This window comes from Chrysochloris asiatica, unplaced genomic scaffold (genome assembly GCF_000296735.1).
Source record: "Chrysochloris asiatica unplaced genomic scaffold, ChrAsi1.0 scaffold00033, whole genome shotgun sequence".
Taxonomy (NCBI): Eukaryota; Metazoa; Chordata; class Mammalia; order Afrosoricida; family Chrysochloridae; genus Chrysochloris; species Chrysochloris asiatica.
In genome coordinates, this window is record NW_006408551.1 from 11,614,043 (window position 1) to 11,636,177 (window position 22,135).

Here is a 22,135-nt window from a genome sequence, read left to right on the forward strand (position 1 = left end):
CAGGATCGGACATTGTTTCGTTCTGCTGTGCATGGGGTCGCTATGAGTCAGTTCTGACTCGATGGCACCTGACAACAACAACAACAGTGAAGGTTTCTGTAGGTCTGGAGGTGAGCCCACCTGAATCCAGGCATGAAAGTTGCTCACAGAAGTGGTCCAACTGGCCCCTGCCTCACATTGGTGTGGCTCCCAACCACATGACACTGAACTCTTGGAGAGCAGCAGGATCTGAGCTGGGGTGGATGAGGGTGGAAGCCGGCCAGACCTCTGGACACTAGGGGAGTGAGGGGGAAAAGAAGGAATCACACATTTCCCATCGCATGTGTGAATCTGCTCTGCCAGGCCACCTTTTGTTGCCCAAACTGGTCATGTCTGGCCAGCCAGTCGTTCACTAGCCAGTCTCCCTCTCTTGGGATTCTTGCTCAGCTTTTCCTCCCAGCACACTGTCAGCCTACTTCTCTAACCTTTCCTCTGAAGTTCAAGGTTCCAGATTTTGATCTGTGTCTGTTTCATTTGTTCTCTCATATCTTTGTTGTAGAGGATCTTTGAGTGTATCTGCATCCATTGTATTTTAATTTTATTTTTCCATGAACATTTTGAAACTACCTCATATATGAAAAGTTCTTTTAGAACAGTTATTTGTATAATTCTAGGAACTCTTGAGAAGTCCCTGGGTGTTGTACACAGTTATGCTCTAAGCTACTACCCAAATGATTGGAGGTTCGGTTCCACCCTGAGGCACCTCAGAAGAAAGGCCTGATTTGCTTCCCCAAAAATCAGTCATTGAAAACCCTATGGAGCATAGTTCTTCTGTGACACACATGGGTCATCATTGAGTCAGAATCAACTTGACGGCAGCTGGTTTTTTAGAAACTCTTGAAATATAATCACCTTACCTTCCTAATATATATTGTTGAGTGGTTATTTAAATAAATTAATATTCTTTTTAGTTATGAAAATAATCAGAAATCCTCATACACACATGATACTTTAATTTCTATTTCAGCTCAGTTTAAATGTTTGTTGTCAGTTATGTGCCTAGTTGTTGTTAAAGTGCCATTGAGTTGACTCCAAGTCATAGTGATACTGTTTAGGGTTTCTAGGAGCAGCTAGTGAGTTTGAACAGCCATCCTTGGGGTTCACAATCTAGTGCTGATCCTACAGTGCCACACCAGGAGTAGTTAAATGATACCGAGGAAGTCAATGGCTTGGTTCTTTCCTTAAATAATGTAATAAGGTAGTTTTGTGGGGGGTTTTCTGCTTTCCATTTGTTACTTTGTAGAACAAAAATACTAAACCACACAATTCTTATACTCATGTATTCAAAAATGTTTTCTTACTGAATATCTTGTTTAAGACCTTGCAAATAAAAAAAAATTACCTTTTTTTTTTCCCCCTTTAACCCTTTGACCATCTCAATTGCCTAAAAAGTTATTACTAACAGTTTTCATTTTGAGCTAGTTTTGAACTATCCAGGATTAAAATGGAATGGCTATAATACTTAACAATAAATTGAATTTGTAAACTTTAGTTTTTGCCATAAATATAACTTACATTAATGTTTTATTGTTATTGGAACCACATGGTTTTAGCATGCTTCCCATGAAGTGAATATCTAGATGTAAAATCCTTCATTGCTATGTATGTTGTAAACATCAGACAATGGCTGTCATACGTCTAGTCATTTTTTATTGGGGGGTACTTTAGCTAGTATAAAGCCTTACTTAAATGCCCCATAGCTGAAGTTTATAGTATTGTTTTTGGTGTAATAATTATTATTGCCAAAACTTTCAAATTTCTCTAATAGTTGCTCCATCCAATTATGAAAATCAGTGGTCTTTACATAACCATCATTTTTCTAACATTGATATCTCTGGTTAAATATTTACTCTTTGTATGTAAAATGGTAGTCTTTTTAGCAAACTTAGAATTCAGAATTCTCCTTCCTCACGCATATGAAGGGCAAAAGCATTAACTCTTTTTTGCTAGTCAACAGAGTGCTTCCCACCAGTTCTCTTATTTCCCAGGTCATTAGGAATAATTCTTGATTGAGTTCACATAGTGTGTGAATAAGGAATTATGTAGAATTTGAAGGGAGAAATAATAGTGGATACTTAAAAGTTTAATTTTATGGCTTTACACATGTTTTGTTGTTGTTAAGTGCCATTGAGTCAGTTCCAACTCATAGCAACCCTCTGTAGGGTTTCTAAGGAGCAGTTGGTGGATTTGAAGTCTGACTTTATGGTCAGCAGTCCAGTGCTTATCCTATAGCACCACACCAGGACTCCATTCTCTAAAGAAAGCTTGAAGAGAAAATGGAAATGTGTAGCAGAATATAGCAATAAGTTATACTTGCTCTCACAAAATATGAGTTCTTTAGACTTGACCTCTTAAAAGTAATGAGATTTAATGGACCTAAATATAGCAACAATTTTGAGAGTGTCATAGGACCTGACCAGGCAGTATTGCCTTCTGTTGTGCATTGGGTCACTAGGAGTCGGAACTGACTCTGCATCACCTAACAAGAAGAAAAAAACAGACAAAATAGAAGTTTCAAGTAGCTTAAAATTATATTTTTTAATCTATGTGATGGAAGAGCAGGATTATATTTATACTTGCTCACTAAAAGTTTATATCACTACCATTTGTTATCACAGCCACTGTTTCATTACATAACTATAGTAAATGTCCACTAGAGTGCTTCTTCTTCAGAATTACACAGAGCCTTCTTTTTACAGAATACTTATTTAAACTATTGTAATAACAAATCGAAAAGCAACTATTATAATGTGGCAAATCTGAAAGCTGTACATCTAACTTTAAAATTGAATAAGAATATTTGGGGTATTCCAAGATGATTTTACCCAAGAATTTCCATAGGCTTTATTTTTTTATTCAAAAGAAAAATGATTCCCTTATTTTTAAATTGGGTTTTATTTTTAGTATCAGTCAGTTTGAAGGTGTAGCTACTTTTCTAAAGGGTTCTGAGTGGTGTTACATTTTGATCAGTTAAAGAATGAGTTCACAACTCAAAGGCTTTAGGTAATCAAAAATTAAGTTTGTTTTCTTTCCTGTTCTAGTTACCGGTTTACTAAAATAGTGAGCATACATGATCACTTGAGAATTGGGCTTCTGGAGCACCTGAACAGAAAGGGAGTGGTTCATATTCAGCATTACAAAAGACAACTGTCTCTTTTTGAAGGGGATTACTTTGGCTATTTTCCAGGTACTGGGGAAATTCCAGATTCATTACAAGTTATTGGGATGGCTATTAATGATTCATTTTCTAAAATATGTTGGTGCACACTTGAGATCTGATATGTAGTAGAACTTTATTTGACTTCATCAATTAAACAAAAAAATTATGTAGAAGTTTATAGTGAAATACAAAATTAAGACTCTTATATGAGTCACTCAACTTTTTTTTCAGTAAACTCTAGAAACATTGAACTTATTGATCAGAGCATATTTAGTGGGAGAATTTCTTAAAAGTGACATAAAACCAATAGAATTTGTGCATGTGTATGTCTAAGTAAAGGCTATGTGCAATACATTGCAGTCTTTCCAGGTAATTGAATAGTGAAGGAAAACCATACTTCATGTAATAGTTTTGTTTTAGTATGTTAAATTAAGAAGGAAATTTATAACTAGAGAGTTCTTCATAGAGAATTGACACTTTACATAAATAGTTGAGTGGTATATGCATTCTTTAAAAATTCTGTAGGGTAGCAGTAGACTAAAATCTATATACATTCATTAAACCATATAGACTACCCATTGAATGTGTCTGGTTCCAGAGTGAAGATTTAGGAAAGACATTATTTGTAAAAATAAGTTTCTAAATATATTTCCTGCACACACCTTTTATTTACAGAACATTTACCATAGTTACTTTCCTTAATTATGAAAATCTCTTATTCATTTGACTTTTTTTTTTTTAACTTACATAACTATAAGATGGACACTTCAGTATAATGTGCTGGAGCACAAGGTCAGTTTGAACAGCAAAGTTGGCAGTTCAAACCCTTATACAGGGTCGCTGTTGGTTGGAACTGATTCAACAACACTTAACAACAGCACCACAGTTCTAACAGTACAATTCAGCTCTTAGTTTTAGTCAGGTGCTTTCTCACTGCTCTGTATCTAAGGACAGCTTCCAGTCTTTACACAATACAAATTTCTGTTCTTTCCTTGAACTGTCTGCCTGGCATGTTCTAGATCCTGAGATATAAAGGTGAATAAAATATAAACTTACCTCTCAAGATAAGGGAGTTCAAGTTATATACTTATACCTATCTAGGGAGACTTTTTCTGAATTCTGTTAAGTGAAAAGTTAGTAAGCTGATGATTCTTTCTTGAGGTATTGAGGGAGATGTAATTGCTGTAGGAGAAGCTGAGCTCTATGTTAAAGTGTAAGTAGGAATTTCTTATAGGGGGAAAAATATTCTAAGAGGCAAATTTTAATGCATTAAACTAAGAAATACATCTTGTGATTCATAATTTCTGAATATGCTTATTTTGTGTAGTTTCCCATGTAAAATGCTTGTGCAAGCACTAGTAGAGTACTACAAAGCCACTTTGAGATACAGGTGTGTAACAGTCCTGTCTGCTCACTAAATTCCTGACTTGCACAGACACAGCCATTCTCATCACTCCTCATGGGTCAATGGTTTTTCATAATAGCTTATGTCCTTAATCTTCCATTTGCCACTCATTATATTATGAAGGTTACATTAGTGAATGCCAAATTTCCTACATACTAAATGTGAAATTTAGTTTTTTCAATCCTTAAACTTTAAAATTATTTTTGCTAGTTTTTCACACTATTAACTTAACTTACTTAGAAATCTTAAGGAGACCCTGGATGACACACATGGTTAAGTACTCAACTACTAGCCAAAAGGTTGGTGGTGCAAACTCACCCAGAGACACCGCAGAAGTAAGACCTGGCTATCTGCTTCCAACTCTACAGAGTGTAATTCTACTCTGCATGCATAGGGTTACCATGAGTTGCAGTTGACAGCAATTGATAACAGGAATCATTTTTTTTTTTTTTTAAATTAAATACAGAAATATTTAGCCTAGTTAACAAGTACGTTTACCTATCCATTAGTGTAAGTTAAACTTTTTCTCTTTGGCATTGAATTGGAACTATTACAAGAATTATTTTGCGTATAGTTAGTTACTGCTTTTTTCTTTATTTAGAAAAAAGATATTTAAGAAACTACTCCATTTTAGGACTGACTCTGATATAAAGAAAATATGGCTTAAGATATAAATGCTTTATGGTCTATTATTCGTATTTAGATCTCCTTTTTCTAGTGATTAATTGTAAGATCTTGTTCTCTGAAAAACTGAGGTGTTGGCATTAGTCATTATTGGGCAGTTGAACTCTGGTAAATTAACTGAGAAATAGTTCAAGAATGGCATCTGACATGTTTATAGAACCCTTTTTTTTGTCCCATGATTTTTTTCACATACATTTTCCATTTTTGATAGAACAACCGTGAATGTTAAGGAAGGGTGAATTTGTTGATTTACAATCCAGAAAGCATTGAAGTAAGCTAGCTCTATCCACCTAACCACAACACATGTCATGTGATTTCTAGTCCGAATTGTATACTCATTAAAATAACTTATCTGTTAGTATGTAAATTTCCTACTTAGATATATATAGGTGTTTTAAAATACATATGTATTTAAGAAAGAAAATTGCTATTAGAGATTAAAAAAAAATAACTGATTTTCTTTATAATAGAAGAATCTTTGAGAGAGACACTTTCTTCGTGGCACAACTTGGGTGGTATAACTCTGGTTTTAATTTCTATTATTGAATGAATGGAAATTATCTTTGTTTTAAAAGACATTGTATTTAATGGTAACCAGTCCAAGTATCCAGTTTTCTTGTAATTGTCAAAGGTGTACCTATTTCTAAGATGGCCTCATGTGAAAAGGTTGACTAATAAGTTGCATAAAGAAATTACAAATCAAACTGCATTATGGCTAAGAGACTGACTTCTTTTAGAAACTGGCTTCTTCCTTTTGCCAGAGTTATGACATTGAACACTACTAGGATAAGCACTAGATTGGGAAACACATGATCAGTCCAAACCTATCAGCTGCTCCACAGGAATAAGATGAGGTTTTCTGCTCTCGTATAAAGATTTAGGCTCAGAAACTCTGTATCGGATCACTGTGAGTCAGAATTGACTCGCTGGCAGTGGGTTTTGTTTTTGTTTTTCATAGCAAGTTGGCCATCACCTAGGACATAGAAATATTATTTCAAGAATGTGTTGACTCCTAGGATAATACTGTTTTCAAGATGAGGAAGTCTGACAACTTTTAAAGTATTATTTGTATATCAGTAGAATAATTAAACTGGCTATCTAATTTGTAATTTTATATATATTTGTATACATTTTTAGAAGAGTGTAGCCTGTGAGTTTTTTAATATTCAACAAATAGGATGCTTTTTGGGGGCCAATTTTGGACTTAAATTTTCAATGTAAGATTTATACATTGGTTATGGTATCACAACAGAAAGACAGCCAGTTACCTACCATTAAAATATTTGTGTTTTGTTATTGTTTACTTTGTTAATATTTTATTATAATTGGTTTAAATTATGCATGTGTCACTATGAAATTAAGCCCTGGCCTCTGTGTGAAGAACTTTTTAAAAAATCATGACAGGCCCACTGAAAAGCAGAGAGTGGATCAAATGAATATGACACAAAAGCAGGATGAGGGGGTGTTAATAAGTGCTTGCTTTCTTTTGGTTTAGTATTCATATGGAAGTGTTTGAAGAAACTTTTGAGATTGTTCATTACAAGTGAATATATATTTGCCTCGCTTATTAATATGCAATTCTACAAAAATGTGCTGCATACTCTGTGCCAGACATTAAAGAAAAAGAAGATAAACGCATTAGTCTGTACAGGCAAAACATATTTGTTAAGTGACATGGTTCTCAGTACCTCCTCTGTGGAGCTCTCAGTCCAGTGTGCAAGACAGATGATAAACTGAAAATTAAAGAGCTATAATATGTTATTAAATAAGTGTTATAATTAAAAGGAACACAAAACAGTATGGGCTTATACAGGAGGAATCTAAAGAGGCTTTCCATAGACAGAATCTGAATTTTGATAGATACGGAGAAGTTAGTTAAAAAAAAAAAATACATTTCAAGTAAATGATGCAATATTGTAAACTTAAAGTGAAAAAATACATAGAGTCAAGAAATCACAAGGGATTAAATAAGGCTCAAATAAGGAGAAATTGGTACTGACAAGAGATAGGCTGAAGATACACCCTTCTAAAGATTTGGCATTTCAATCTGAAGGCAGGGGGAGCCATTAAAAGATTTATAACAAGTAAGTGACATGAGTTGCTATGCTTTTAAGAAAGATCACTGTGAATGGTATTGAAAAGCTAAAAAAAACAAAAAAATGTGTTTGGAAACTCTTGTAAAATAATGATAAAGTAAAAACAATTTAAGAATTATAACAATCTTCAAGGTATTTGAAAAAGGCATACATTAACTTCTTTGTATAATTGTGTTACAAATATTAGTGGAATGTTGTACTCTTAGTCTAAGCCTGAGATGATTAAATACAAGAATTTGAAAAAAAATTTATTATTGTAAATTGTTATCCAACCACCCCTTCATCTTACTATTTAGTATTGATTGTACTTCATGATATTGTGTGTTTTTGAATATGTAATTAATAAATACATGCATATAACATACATAGGAAACTAATGCATGAGGGGATTGCATGGTTTGCAAAAAACATATAGTGTGTGTGTGTATGTTATTGCATTAAAATACAGTAAGTGATGGCATTTATGTCCTGTATAACTATGGTGTGTTCCAGATTGCCTGACACTGCCTCCAGTGCAGGATCTGTAATTAAAAGGACATATAATACAAAAAAGATTCCTGGTGTAGTGCTGTAGAATAAGCACTGGACTGCTAACTTCAAGGTCGGCAGTTCAAAATCACCAACTAAACCGGGTCGCTATGAGTTGGAACAATTTGATGGAACTTAACAACCGCATAATACAGAAAAAGAAATAAGAAAAATCAAAAGGCATATAAGATTATGAGAAATATTAACATATAAAAGGAGTTAAGAGGATAAGCAGGGAAGTATTGCTTCCTACAGTAAATAATAATAATTACATTATTATGGTATCTTTCTCTTGCTCACATAATTTTTTATTGCTCAAAATTACACATAAGTGGCTAAAAGACGAATAAATCCCACTCCAAACATTTTTGAACTATTTATATTATTTTTGTTGTAAGAATTAATACAGTTCCAAATTCATTAATATTATAAATAGTTCTCGCTTTTGCCTTGAGGTAGGGGACACACAAATAATTTAGATTAGGAGTATTTTTATTACATAGAAAATTTCTAAAGAAATAATCTGGTTATTTGATTATACATAAGGAGCCCTGATGGTGCTGTGGGCTAGGTAGGTGTTGGGCTGCTAACCACAAGGTTGGCAGTTCAAACCCACTAGCTGCTCTGTGGGAGAAAGATGAAGCTGTATGCTGTCATTAATGATTTACAGTCTCAGAAACCCTGTAGGGTCACCATTATTCAAAATTAACTCAATGGCTGTGGGTTTGGATTTTGGTTTGAAACATACATTAATTTATCATTGAAACCACAAAATAGAGTACCGTAATTTTTTTAATTTTATTAAGTAAACATTGAATAGGCTTATTTGGGAGTTTTTGCTAAGTAGTACATGATATGTAGTCACAGTTATAAAATCCAAGATTCCTGCATAAAAGGAATAAGTTAAACCTTTAGCAACCAAACCTGTTTGACTTAATCCAAGTGATTAATTTACTTAATCAAACTTTGAAAAACCTTGATTTCCATTCATATAAACCAGAACTCTGATAAGAGGGAAGGAATTGCTACTGTTTTACATGCAAGCAGCTAGCTTTTCTTGCAGCAGTTTTTCACTTTGCTTCAAAACAAAATCAAGGAAACTCCAAAAAGATTGTGGAAAATGGAATTGAAAGATAAGGGAATTTTTCATACTTTTTGAAGCTCCCTTGCATTTTCTTGGAACAACAACAACAAAAAAGTTACTTTTATGACTTTGTGTGTGTCAGTCATTACATATCTTACTAATTGATAAAGTAATATTGGATCCATATTGAGGTTAAATTATTCCATATAAGGGTAAAATATTATGGAAAAACTGCACTTTTGTTTTATTTTGAATACTGAAATTTAATTCAGAATGGAAAAGAGTTGAAGAATTATTGATAATTTTAATCATTCTGTAAAGGAAAATTGGATTCTTACTGTATTAAAGAAGCACTAGAAGAAGTGACAATATATCCGTAGTTCATATAACTAAAGTTTGTTTTCTCAGACTCAGACTTAATTATCCTCTAAAAATGGTTGACCAAATAGAAGGTTTAAAGACTGCTCTTTCATGATAAGGAATTAACAATGGAAGCAGTAACTACCTCTTTTAAGTTAATATCTTGCTTGCACTCTATCTCAGTTTTTACCTACTCAGGCTAATTTGCAGGTGCCTGGGATGAGTAGACAGTCCATAATTTCTACCAATCAAGTAAAGACGGAAAGAAAACTCTGAGCTTCTCTCCCAATTAACAGGTAGTTTGCTGTGGTTAAAATTAATACAGATTTTACAGCAACAAGTATTAGCATTTACACTTATTATATGTAATTGATTTGAAATTTGAGAAATTAATTATTGAGTGCGTCATTTGAGTGTTCATTTGGCCATTTATTTATTCCCCAAGAGACCATCATTTAATATTTACTCTACATAACTATTTTGCCAAATCAGTTAGTTTCTCTCTTCTTTATAACATGTTTTAAGCATCGTGCACACAGGTTGCTTTTACTTAAAAATATATTTTTATTCTTTTCAGTGTTTGAGCAATACACCTCCACTTACTGAATACTTCCTCAATGATAAGTATCAAGAAGAACTGAATTTTGACAATCCATTAGGAATGAGAGGTGAAATAGCTAAATCCTATGCTGAATTGATCAAGCAAATGTGGTCTGGAAAATTTAGCTATGTCACTCCAAGAGCATTTAAGGTTAGTATGATAATACGCATTATGACGAAGATTAGTTCAAAGGATGGAGTGAGGAGAATGTTAACTATTGGCCCTCTAGAAATACACAATACAAAAGCAGATATAAAGTGTATCTATATTATTGTATTAAAGGAGTTCTGTTGTGGTGCTGTAGGATAAACTCTGTACTGCTAATTGCAAGGTCGGTGGTTCAAACCCACCAGCCACTCCATAATCATAATTGATGGATGATTAGTGGGGGGAAATGTCTATAAAAGCTCCTGGGCCAGAGATCAATAATGAAAAATAGGTTGAGATAGCTCGTGTGGTACAAAAATGACTATAGAAAAACAACAATGATATAGTGCATGATTATTCTATAATACAATATATCTCTGAAAAGCTTACCTGTATTTATAAAACAAATATAAAGAATGAAATATGGTAAATTGTTCAACTCTCAATTTATTCTGAATGTTACTGTAAGTTTGAGAAATTAATACAATGAAACTAATTTTCTAAACAAATGTTAGTCATTGATTTTCAGTAACAGTTCTTTAAACTTTTAAGTTTATTCATATCTGTTAATTAGTTATTTTGAATCTATAAAATCTCAAGTAATTTACTTAGTCATTTAATTAAAAATTGAGCTGATATTTAGAATTATGTATGTTTTTAAAGTTTTCCAAATAATTATACAGATGAAATTCATAAGAACTTTTTTAACTTCTAAAGAGAATAGCATACTTTTATACAAATAATTTGCGACTTCTACATTTTTCTGCTAACCATTCACTTTCCCTGGGAAATATTTTCTTAAGAATTGCATTTCAATTTTTATAACTATCTGAGTATACTAATTCTTTTAAAACAACCAAGAAACACAAAATGTTTATTATGTTCTTTAGCTTTCTACACTTTGAACAAATTAATCCAGGCAAACACATCGCAACATTTATCTGATATCCCAATTATTGTATTTTGTTAGCTTTCCCTCTCTTAAAAGTGTGTGTAAATAGCCTCATGACATCTGAGTTTTTCCTTTCCACTGAGATTCAAATTATTACATTTCTTTTCATTCTTGTTTTTAAAATGCTTGCTCCTTCAAAGACTGTTACTAGGTTCCATCAGGTCTGTTCCAATTCATAGAGAGCCTGTGTACAACAGAATGCAACACTATCTGGTCCTGTGGCACCCTCACAGTCCGTGCTATGGTGTTAGCCACTGTGTCAATCCATCTTATTGAGGGGCTATCTCCTTTCTGCTGATCTTCTACTATGCATTCTCGCCAGCCTTGCTGCCAAGGATCATTCTGGCTATACTTCTTAGAAGACAGATTTTGTTTTGTTCTTCTGACAGTCGTTAGTATACTCAGGATCAATGAGTATTCCAACTCGATGGCACTTAACAACAACAACAATTGCTTTTTTGTACAGTGACTCGGTTTTCTTTCCATCTTTTTTTGATAATTCCTGCATTGTTCAACATTTTTTCCTTAGAATTCTTCAATATTTAAATTTGATTGGGGCTTGAAATTTTTGGTTGGTTCTATGAGCTTGAGAAAAGCTTAACACATTCCTTCACTTTTGGTGTTCTAATGCCAACTCTGCACATTTCATTATAATACTTTGTTTTCTTGAGCCATCCTTTGAAATCTACTTAGCTTTTTTCCTTCAGCATTTCTTCCATTTGTTTTAACTATTTTCCTTGCAAGTGCACATTTGAGAGTCTCTTCTGATATCCATTTTGGTCTTTTCTTTCTTTCCTGTTTTTTTAATAAGCTTTTTCATTCTTCATATATGATGTCCTTGATGCCATCCCACAACTCATATTGTCATCAATGATTAATATTCACTTCTATTCTTGAGATGGTTTCTAAAAACAAATGGGGTATGCTCAAGACTGTATTTTGCCTATCATGGACTTCTCTTCAGCTTAAACTTGACTGTGCATATGAGCACTTGATGGTTTATTTCATAGTTAGACCCTAACCATATTCTGACTGATGGCCTTAAGGTTTTCTATCACCTCTGTCCACAGATATTGATAGTTTGATCCCTGTGTATTCTGTTTTGGTGAGAACTACATGAATTGTTGCCTTTTACCAACTTGACGGCACTTGACAACAACAACAACATATTATTGGAAAATGTCATTTACCGTGAATAAGTTGTCATTCTGACAAACTTCTTTCATACATTCTCCAGCCATTTCTATCACCAAGGCCATATTTCCCAACTACCTGTCTTTTTTGTTTTATCTTTCTCATTCCTATCATCAGTAATTTTCAATGCATTGTGATTGCTTGCTTGATCAATTTCAAAATGCAGACTTATTCAAAATCTTTAATTTCTTCATCTTTGGCATTAATGGTTGTTGCATAGCTTTGAAGAATAATCATATAACTTTTCTTATAAGTATATTAATATTGTCTTGTCACTGACAATGTTGTACTTCAGTATAGACACTGAATGTTCTTTTTTTTTTTTAATGTTTTATTGTGAATTATATGATAATTTACATAGGAGAACATTAGTTTTACATACATTCTATCGTAAATCATTTTATTGCCATGGTTCCAATCCCCTCCATGCATCATCAACCAACCAAAGAGTATACCCTGCAAGCCTGCCCCCTATACTACCCCCCTACACCCCCACTTACCCCCAGTCTTCAGCACACAGTCGCTCTCCCTCTCTGGAGCTGAAGTCCCCAGCTGCTCCATCGCTCCACGTCATCGTCTCTGCCTCCATCTCAGGCATCACTGCTTTTCTGGGTAGGGTCCCGCTCTAGGCTCTTCTCCGTTGATGGTCCTAGGGACCTCCGATCGTAGACTGGAAAGTTAATCATTCCCTTCCTTGCTATAAAACGTCTACCTTTACATTTCCAACCCTCACAATCAGTCCTGATAACAGTTATTCACTATTGTATCACAAGAGACCCATCTGCATTTCATTTCATCAGCTCTGCGTAGACAGATTGGATAGTACTCACTGGAGAGTCTGTCTTCCTCCATGCCCCCTGGCTCTAGGTTCCCTCTTGAACGCTTGTAAGCCAGTCACTTCTTGCCTTTGTAGCCCCCCCTCCCCCATTTTGGGTAGCCAATGTCCAAGTTGATCATCCCTGTCTACTCTGTGTGTGGAGGGGGTGGGAATGATTCTTGCTGTGAGAATTTGTTCCCTCTTTTGAGTTACTGCATCCATAGGTGTAGGTCAAGTTCATGAAATTATATCAGATTACTCTTTTTATCCTCTTCTTTCTTCTTCTGGTTGAGCTCTGACCATCCAGTCATTGAAGCCAGGTTGAGTGGGTATTATCTGCAAGTGTGGGTGTTCTTGTGTGTATGCCCTCTTTTTATCAGCTGCACGTTTCACTCTCCACGTTGTAGAGTGGCTTAGCTTGCCACTTCACTGCTGTTTTTCTCTCACTTCCCCTTATCGGTGACGAGCGTGGTCACCAATCATAGCGTGTATTCCCATTGAGTCTTATTCTTGGAAGAAGGTTTGCATTGAGGAGACCCGACCACTTGCCTTGATGTTTCCTGGGCAAACAACTTGTTTATTCTTGTAGGAACAGTTCGTCTCCCTTTATTGTTTTGTATTTTTCCTGTAGGTCTTTTCTTTCTTTCAAGAAGTATCTTCTGTTCTTCTAGCCGCTCCAGGCTGGTTTGTTCATTGAAATGTTCTTTTTGAGGATGAATGCAATGCTATTCCTTTTCAACTTGTCCTTCCCAGCATAGTACACCAAATAACTTTTCAGTTCATATTGGCTAATACCAGTACATTTCAGCTCAAAAATGCATAGGATATTGATATTTATACATTCCATTTCAGTTTAAACCCACCAGCTGCTTCTTGAAAATCCTATACAGGGACGCTATGAGTAGGAAGCTACTCGATGGCACTGAACAACAACTACTACTACTTTGAAGAGCTCTTCCCTAGTTGTATTTTGAGTACCTTCCAACATAAGGGACTCATCTTCCAGCAGTAAATCAGACACTGTTCCACTGCAATTTGTAAAGCTCTCTGGCCAGTAATTTCGGAAGTAGATCACCATGTTCTAGTCTCTCTTAGTCTAAAAGCTCCACTGAAACCTGTCTACCATGGGTGACCGTACTAGAATTTGAAATATCAGTGCTACAGCTTCCTGCATCATAGCAGCATACAAACTACCACAGTACAAAAAACTGACAAGTAGTAGACTATAAGGACTAGAAAAATTATATGTGAATAGGAATTTTCCAATTATCCCTTTGAGACTCTTCATCTTTTACACAGAAACTAGATGAGATCATTATAATGTTTTTTCTACTAGTAACACAAAGAAAAAATGTTGCTTAAATATGATAGTCTTCAATATTTCCAAATCCTTTGTGCAAGATCATAGTTTCTACTTGTTCTTTCTTCAGTTTAACTTTTTTTCAATTTATAGAATAGTTATTTTTAAAATATTTTTAGTGTAATTATCTTCATGCAGCAATATAACTGAATTAAGGATCTGTGTCTTAAGGTCTGTCATAGAAAGACCTACAGTTAAAAATAAGATCAGGAAAAAATTTCGACAAATAATAATATAGCAATTAATGACAAGGAAATCATAGAACAAACAATTGATTACTATACTAGTGTGATTTTTAAGGATTCCATGTGTAAGTCTATTTTCTCCCTGATAAACGTCATTGAGTCTTTATTGGGAATACAAAACAAAATATACCTGTGTAACTCATGCATGTTTCCTCTGTGTTTGTGAGTGTATGTGTCAGTTTTGTCCCTATAACTGATTTTATAGTTTTGCCTTTCCTACAGACACAAGTAGGACGTTTTGCACCTCAGTTCTCTGGATATCAGCAGCAGGACTGTCAAGAACTATTAGCTTTCCTATTAGATGGACTACATGAGGATTTGAATAGAATTAGAAAAAAACCATATATACAATTAAAAGATGCTGATGGAAGACCAGATAAGGTAAATTTCTTGATATTTTTGTCACCATTGCTATAATTCTATAATACCTCTTTGTAATGTGTGTCTGTGTTCCTTGTAGGTGGTTGCTGAAGAAGCCTGGGAAAACCATTTAAAAAGAAACGATTCTATTATAGTAGATATATTTCATGGCCTTTTCAAATCAACTTTAGTTTGTCCTGAGTGTGCTAAGATTTCAGTAACGTTTGATCCTTTTTGTTACTTAACACTTCCATTGCCCATGAAAAAAGAACGTACCTTGGAAGTTTATTTAGTTAGAATGGATCCACTTACAAAACCTATGCAGGTAAGTAATATAATTATTATTTTTCTTTGTATATGTTAAAGTGTTAACTACAAAAACAATTAGATAATAAATGTAAATTTATGAGAAATTTTATGAGATAAATACTTTGGAGATAGTGCAGATTATAAAAGCTTTTAAAGGTGAAGGATTTTTTTTAAGTGTCATTAGATGTCATAGAAGAAGAAAGTTCCAATAAGAAGTGGTTTGTTTATACTGTCAGGATAAAGATCTTTTTACAAAGATTAACAATACACTGTTGGCTAATCTGGATTTTTTAAATGTTAAATGCCTATAATTTTTAGGCCAAGAGAAAGTTGTGGCAGTCTGCTTCTGTAAAGACTTGTTGCATCCTCGAGGGTCACTATGAGTCAGAATCAACTTGATGGCAGAGGGTTTGGTTTTTCAGTTAATTTTTAGGTATTTTAAGAGCTTCAAAGACAATTGAAAATTTATTTGACTGAAACTGTTTGATGCCATATTTTCCAATAAGGATCCATAGTGATCTTTCCTATTTGTGTCCAACCTTTGTATTCCAGTCACCAGTAGTTATCAATACATCTTGATTACATGTTTGATCAATTTCACACTGAACAAGTTGGTAGAATTTTAAATTTCATCATCACCTAGGTTAGTGGTTGGTGCGTGGATTTTGAATTATAATGACATTAACTGGTCTTCCTTGTAGGCATGCGGATACTATGCTATCACAGTGTTGTATTTCAAGATAGATGTTAAAATGTTTTTTTGGTGATAAATGCACACCATTCCTCTTCAGTTTGATGTTCCTGGCATAATAAACCATATGATTGTCAGATTCAGAATGGCCAATACCAGTCCTATCATTTTGAATGCCTTCCAACTTGAGGGGATCATCTTCCAGCAATATATCTGACAGTGTTCCTTTGCTATTCATAAGATTTTCAGGGGCTAAAACATTCTAAAGCTGTCCACCTGCCCTCCTAGTCTGTCTTAGTCTGGAAGTTCCACTGAAACCTGCCCACCATGGGTGACCCTGTTGTCAAGTGCTGTCAAGTGAATTCTGACCATAGTGAGACCCTGTGTAGGGTGTCTGATGAGCGACTGGTGAACTTGACTGACCTATGGTTCAAACAGACTTTGCAGTCCAGCGCATTGACCCACAGGGCGACACCAGGACTCTCATGGTATTAAGAATACCAGGGCTTAGCTTCCATCATCACAAACACACAAGCCACCACAGTATGACAGTCTGACAGATGAATGGTGACTCCTTCCTTCTAGTGCTATAAATTCTGTTATAACACTTAGTAAATATTATTATTGCCTTTGGTTTGATTTTGTTTTTTCCATAGACTGACTTCTTTGAAGATAAATAAAAAATAAAACTAAATTTATTGCCATGGTTGGTGGTGGTGGTTATGTGCCGTGGAGTCGGTTCCGACTATAGCAACCCTGTACAGGGTTTCCGAGGCTGTAAATATTTACAGGAGCAGAAAGCCTCATCTTTCTCCCGTGTAACAGCTGGTAGTTTCGAACTGCTGACCTTGCGATTCACAGCCCAATTCGTAACCGCTACGCTACCAGAGCTCCTTGCCATGAGTTGACTGTAAATCATAGCACCCTATAGGACAGAGTAGAACCGCCTCGTAGGGTCTCCATGGATGCAGACTACCACATCTTTCTCCTCCAGAATAGCTGCTGGTTTGAACTACTGATCTTTTGGTTAGAAGCTGAGCACTTAACCACTGTGCCACTAAAATTTTCTTCCTCTGAAGATAGAAAAAAATCTTTTTTGGACCATGTTACTCTGTCCTGTAGGTCAGCATCGACTCAACAGCAACAGAAAAAAAAAAAGTGTGTATTTATACATACACATACTCTGGACTGCAAATCACAAACCTACCAGATGCTCCTTGGAAACCCTATACAGGGTCGCTATGAGTCGGAACCGACTTGCTGGAACTTAAAAACAACAATATATGTATATATAAGTGGTAGCACAATGGCTCCATACAATAAACACTGGATTATGAACCACAAGATCTGCAGTTGGAGCCCATCAGCCACTCTGCTCTCTGAAGACTTAAAGCCTTTGAGACCCTATACAGGGTCACTATGAGTCAGAACTGATTCTACAGAACTTAACAACAACACATATACATGTGTTTGTGTGTATGTGTGTGTGTTCCTTTAATGTACTCAACTATGCAGATTCCAGCCGTTTAACTTTTTTTCATGTCTTCCTTCATAAACTCAACCAGTTAGTTGAGAATATTTTAAAAAACATGTAGTCAGCACAAAGAAACTGGGATTTTTTAATTTTTATTTTTCAATTTGTGGCACTAAGAAGTCAAATATAAAATGGTAGTCTAATTAACACTATAGTCATGGTGAGGCCCTGTAGAATAACCACTAGACTAGTAACTGAAAGGTCAGCAGTTCAAACCTACCAGTCACTCCTCAGAATCCTTATACAGGGTCATGAGTTGTAACCAACTTGAGGACACTTATCAATTAACACTATTCCAGTTGATAAGGAAAGTAAAATTAGTTGAGTTAGCCTATTTGATGTGTTTTCCTATCACTGAAGTTTATTTTTGGCATGTAAGTGCATTAGTAATAATATTTAACATGTGTTATTATTGAACTCTCTTACTGTGTAAAGTTAAGATAGAAATGTGCTTCTGGTCCTTGTTCTAAGGCAGCTTGTCATACAGTATGAGAAGTGCTATGGCACGGTGTTCCAGGAAAGCACAGAAGGAGTACTCCAGTTGATGATGCCTTTGCTGAATCTAGGAAAGCTATCATTGAAATCATAGTAGGCCAAACCATTAGCATTGCAAAGGACTAATAGCAAAAGAGATCATGACCCACTTCTGGAAACTACAAGTAGCTTCTATGATAAGCAGGAGTCATTTCACGAAGAACTTTGACCTTAAGGTAGGAAAGAAGGACTTTGCCCTAAAGGCTACAGGGAACTCAACCCCATTGCTGTCCAGTCAATTCTGACCCAGCAGCACTGTAGAACAAGGCTGTAAATCTTTGCTGAAGCAGACTGCAAAATCTTTCTCATGCAGAGCAACTTGTGGGTTCTAGCCATTGACCTTTCAGTTACTGTGTTGTTTTGTTGTTAACTGGTTCGCCTAGTGACTCTAGTTAAGGGTTTCCTAGGAGCAGCTGGTGAGTTTGAACCTCCGACCTTGTGGTCTATCCCACAGGGGGAACTCTTACTGTGCCACCAAAGAGTCTTCTGTGGGGAATCATTAAAGGTCATTAAACAGAGAGATGATTTGGACTTGTGTTTGATAGTACAAATGTTACACTGAATGTCTTAGATCAAAAGTACTAAGAATAGTTGAGAGACTTTGCAGTGATTCGATTACAAATGACAAGGGCTTGAAATATAAATAAGATTAGTGTCAGAATGGCAATTTAATAGAAGAACCGTTTTTATGTTGTTAAAATTAAGCATGTTCAAATATTAACATTTTTGGAATAAAGCACCAAGAAAATAAATGGTACTTTTTATAATAGCTTTACAAGAAACAGGTTAGAGGAGAGAGATTTGTTTAGAATTGAAAGACGGACTTTGACGTACATGAAGAACATTTAGGTGGAGCTATCCAGTAGCACTGAGTTTCTACAACAAAACTAGAGAAGAGAAGTTTATGCTGGAGAAGATGTGATCTTTGTGAAGGTGTTGCAAGCCAGAGTCTTAGAGGCGTGACAGCACCTAAAACTAGAGTAACCCTGTACTTTATCACTTGAGCTGAAATTCTTTTGAAAGTAAGAAAGCCCATCATTAGCATTGGATATTAGAAGAACAAGCTAATCCAAGACTGGCCAGAACAAATCTGAATATATTGTCAACTGTTCTAAGAGGACCGTATATAATTGAGATGAGGGCTAAGGACAGAATTTTAAAGAGCATTCTATAGAAGAGCCTCAAAAAGAGGAGTTGCTGGGGCAATAGCAAAAAATTAAGAAGTAATGCTGTAGGGAAAGGAAACATTTTAAGCAGGGATTCCTGGTGTGACGCTGTAGGATCAACACTGAACTGCAAACCTTAGTATCAGAAGTTCAAATCCACCAGCTGCTCCTCAGAAACTATACAGGGTCACTATGAGTTGGAACCAGTTCGATGACACTTAACAAGTCAGCTGTCATGCTGCAGTTTTTGTTGCTGTTAGTGCTATGGTGTTGGTTCAGACTCATAGTGACCCTGTATAGGGCTTCCAAAGCTGTAAATCTTTACAGGAGCAGAAAGCCTCATCTTTCTCCCTAGGAGCAACTAATGGGCTCATACTGCCCACCTGTGGTTAACAATCCAGTTCTTATTCTACGGAGCCACCAGCATTCCTTGTCATGTTACAGAAAGGTCAATAAAATAAGAACCAGTAAAAATTTAGTTGTATAACAGTTATTGGTAGCCTTAGTAACAGGTTAAATAGTGAGGTACAGAGAGAAGTTAGGGCATTGAAAAGTGAATGGAAGTTATGATAATCCGTATAGACATTACTTTTAACAAAGTTATTTATAAAAAGAGAGAGGTAATTAAAGAGGAATTAGTAGAGGGAAAACAATGAGGTACTATTTTGTTTAATGAGAAACTTATATATGCTTACAAGAAAGAGTCAAGATAACATGGAAGAAAGAATAATTGCTGGACTAAAGTCCCAGAAGGTCCTGGTATGGTGCTTAGGGTAAGCACTGGAATGTTAACTGCAAGGTCTGCAATTCACACCCATACGCTGTTCTTTGGAAACCCTATCCTGGGTAACTATGAGTCTGCACCAACTCGATGGCACTTACTTAACAACAAGAAATCCCAGAGGAAACAAAAGAACAGGATTCAGAGCACTGATGCTAAGATTAGTTTTGGATGAGAAGAGAGACATCTGGTTCACCTTCCATGTGTTGCAAAAGATAAAGAAAAATATTCAGGTAAATTTTTAGGGTAACAGGATGTTGGAGATTTTCTACCTGGCTGCCTCTGTTTCTTGGTGAAATAGATAGTCTACTGATTAATGAAGGGAGAAGTGATAAGATAGCAAGGCTAAGGAGGGTGAAGATTTCAAATAGTTATTGAGAGAAATAATAAGCAAACAAAGGATACATGAGAATTTCTGGGTTGTATTGAAAGAATCATTTGAAATTGGGCACAGAATATTTAGCATGTTGTTAAGTGGTGTTAAGTTGATTCCAACTCACAACTACTCTGTTAAGGGTTTACAAGGCTTTAAATCTACGAGAGCAGAAAGCCTCATCTTTCTCCCAGAACTGTGGGTGGGATCAAGCCACCGACCTTGGGGTTTTCAGTCCAGTGCTTATCGTATGGAGTCACTGTAGTCTCTAAACTTGAGCAGTTTTCTCTTTCACATCTGAACAGCTCAGAGAAAGTTCATCATGAATAGACTGCTGAGTAACAAAGGAGTTAAAGGATTTGCAAGCATGTGAGATCTAGATGGAAGAGCTCGAAGATAGTAGGAAGCTGGTAAACTGGGAGAAAGCAGGGCTTAAAGGACTAGAAATTTCAGTGCAATCCAAGAATAAGGAAGAATGAGTTTGCAGGTAAAGAAAGAAGTAGTGGTTTTAGAGTAACCTGTTAGACTTTAAGATTGCAGAAGTCAAACCATTTAAGGTGATGTAAGTGGACTGTAGTTGAATGAATGGAGGAGCCAGGGAACAGTAAGTAAGGTTAGGCTCAATCGTCCATATGGTTATTGTGACCCAGGATGATTGCAAGATTGGTGACAGATAATATGAGTGAAATACCAAGTGAATATATGGAAGCAATTATGAACTCAGGTTTATCTGTTGAGCCTTTTTTCTAAAGTAATAAATTTATTTTCTTTTTTAGTATAAAGTGGTTGTCCCCAAAATTGGAAACATATCAGATCTTTGCACAGCATTATCAGCTTTGTCAGGAGTACCTGCAGATAAGGTAAAGTGCTTTTGTGGTAAAAGCATATATATAACTTGGTGTTTAGATTTTATGTGTTGTAAAACAAGCTTAATAGAAATTTATTTCCTTTTAGATGATAGTTACTGATATATACAATCATAGATTTCACAGAATATTTGCTATGGATGAAAACCTTAGTAGTATTATGGAACGGGATGATATTTATGTGTAAGTATAAAATTCGTTGTGTAAAATATTGAGAAAATGTTCAAATGCAATGACACATTTTTGAGAGTTTATGACCTGTTTTTTCCTTGTAGGTTTGAAATTAACATCAATAGGACAGAAGATACAGAACACGTGATAATTCCTGTTTGCCTAAGAGAAAAGTTTAGACACTCAAGTTACACCCACCATACTGGTTCTTCGCTTTTTGGTCAGCCTTTTCTTATGGCTGTACCACGAAACAATACTGAAGATAAACTCTATAATCTCCTGCTTTTGAGAATGTGGTAAGTGCCAGGCATTTCTGCATTGACAAAATAAATATTAAGATAAAATATAAGTTGTAGTAGAAGTAAAAATGCTAGGTACTATCAAAATATAATTAGATGGGTCTGTATCATCTCAACTTGGTTTAGATAGGTAGAAATTTTCAATATCAGATTGCTTCTAATCTAATTTCCTGGCCATATGATAAACACATTACTATGATAATTTCAAACCTAAGAAACGTGAAATCTCAACTGTTTTATACCAGAACTTTATAGTTGGAAATGAATAGGAAGCTACCAGTATTGTAATGCATGTATGTACTCTGAAGTCATAACAGATATCATAGCCTTCATTTTTTTATAGACACTGCTAGACTAAAAACTTAAATTAATAGTTTTA

At 35.2% G+C, this 22,135-nt stretch overlaps 1 protein-coding gene across 2 annotated transcripts in view; it reads left to right on the forward strand.

Moving 5' to 3' along the window:
• USP15 (ubiquitin specific peptidase 15) overlaps window positions 1-22,135 on the forward strand; it is a 189,180-nt gene that overhangs the window by 155,597 nt on the left and 11,448 nt on the right. For both annotated transcript variants that reach the window (XM_006859509.1, XM_006859510.1), the window contains 6 exons: window positions 9,934-10,107; window positions 14,895-15,053; window positions 15,133-15,357; window positions 21,197-21,280; window positions 21,375-21,469; window positions 21,562-21,753. In XM_006859509.1, coding sequence (XP_006859571.1) covers window positions 9,934-10,107; window positions 14,895-15,053; window positions 15,133-15,357; window positions 21,197-21,280; window positions 21,375-21,469; window positions 21,562-21,753 — 929 coding nt within the window. The remainder of the gene's footprint in view (window positions 1-9,933; window positions 10,108-14,894; window positions 15,054-15,132; window positions 15,358-21,196; window positions 21,281-21,374; window positions 21,470-21,561; window positions 21,754-22,135) is intronic.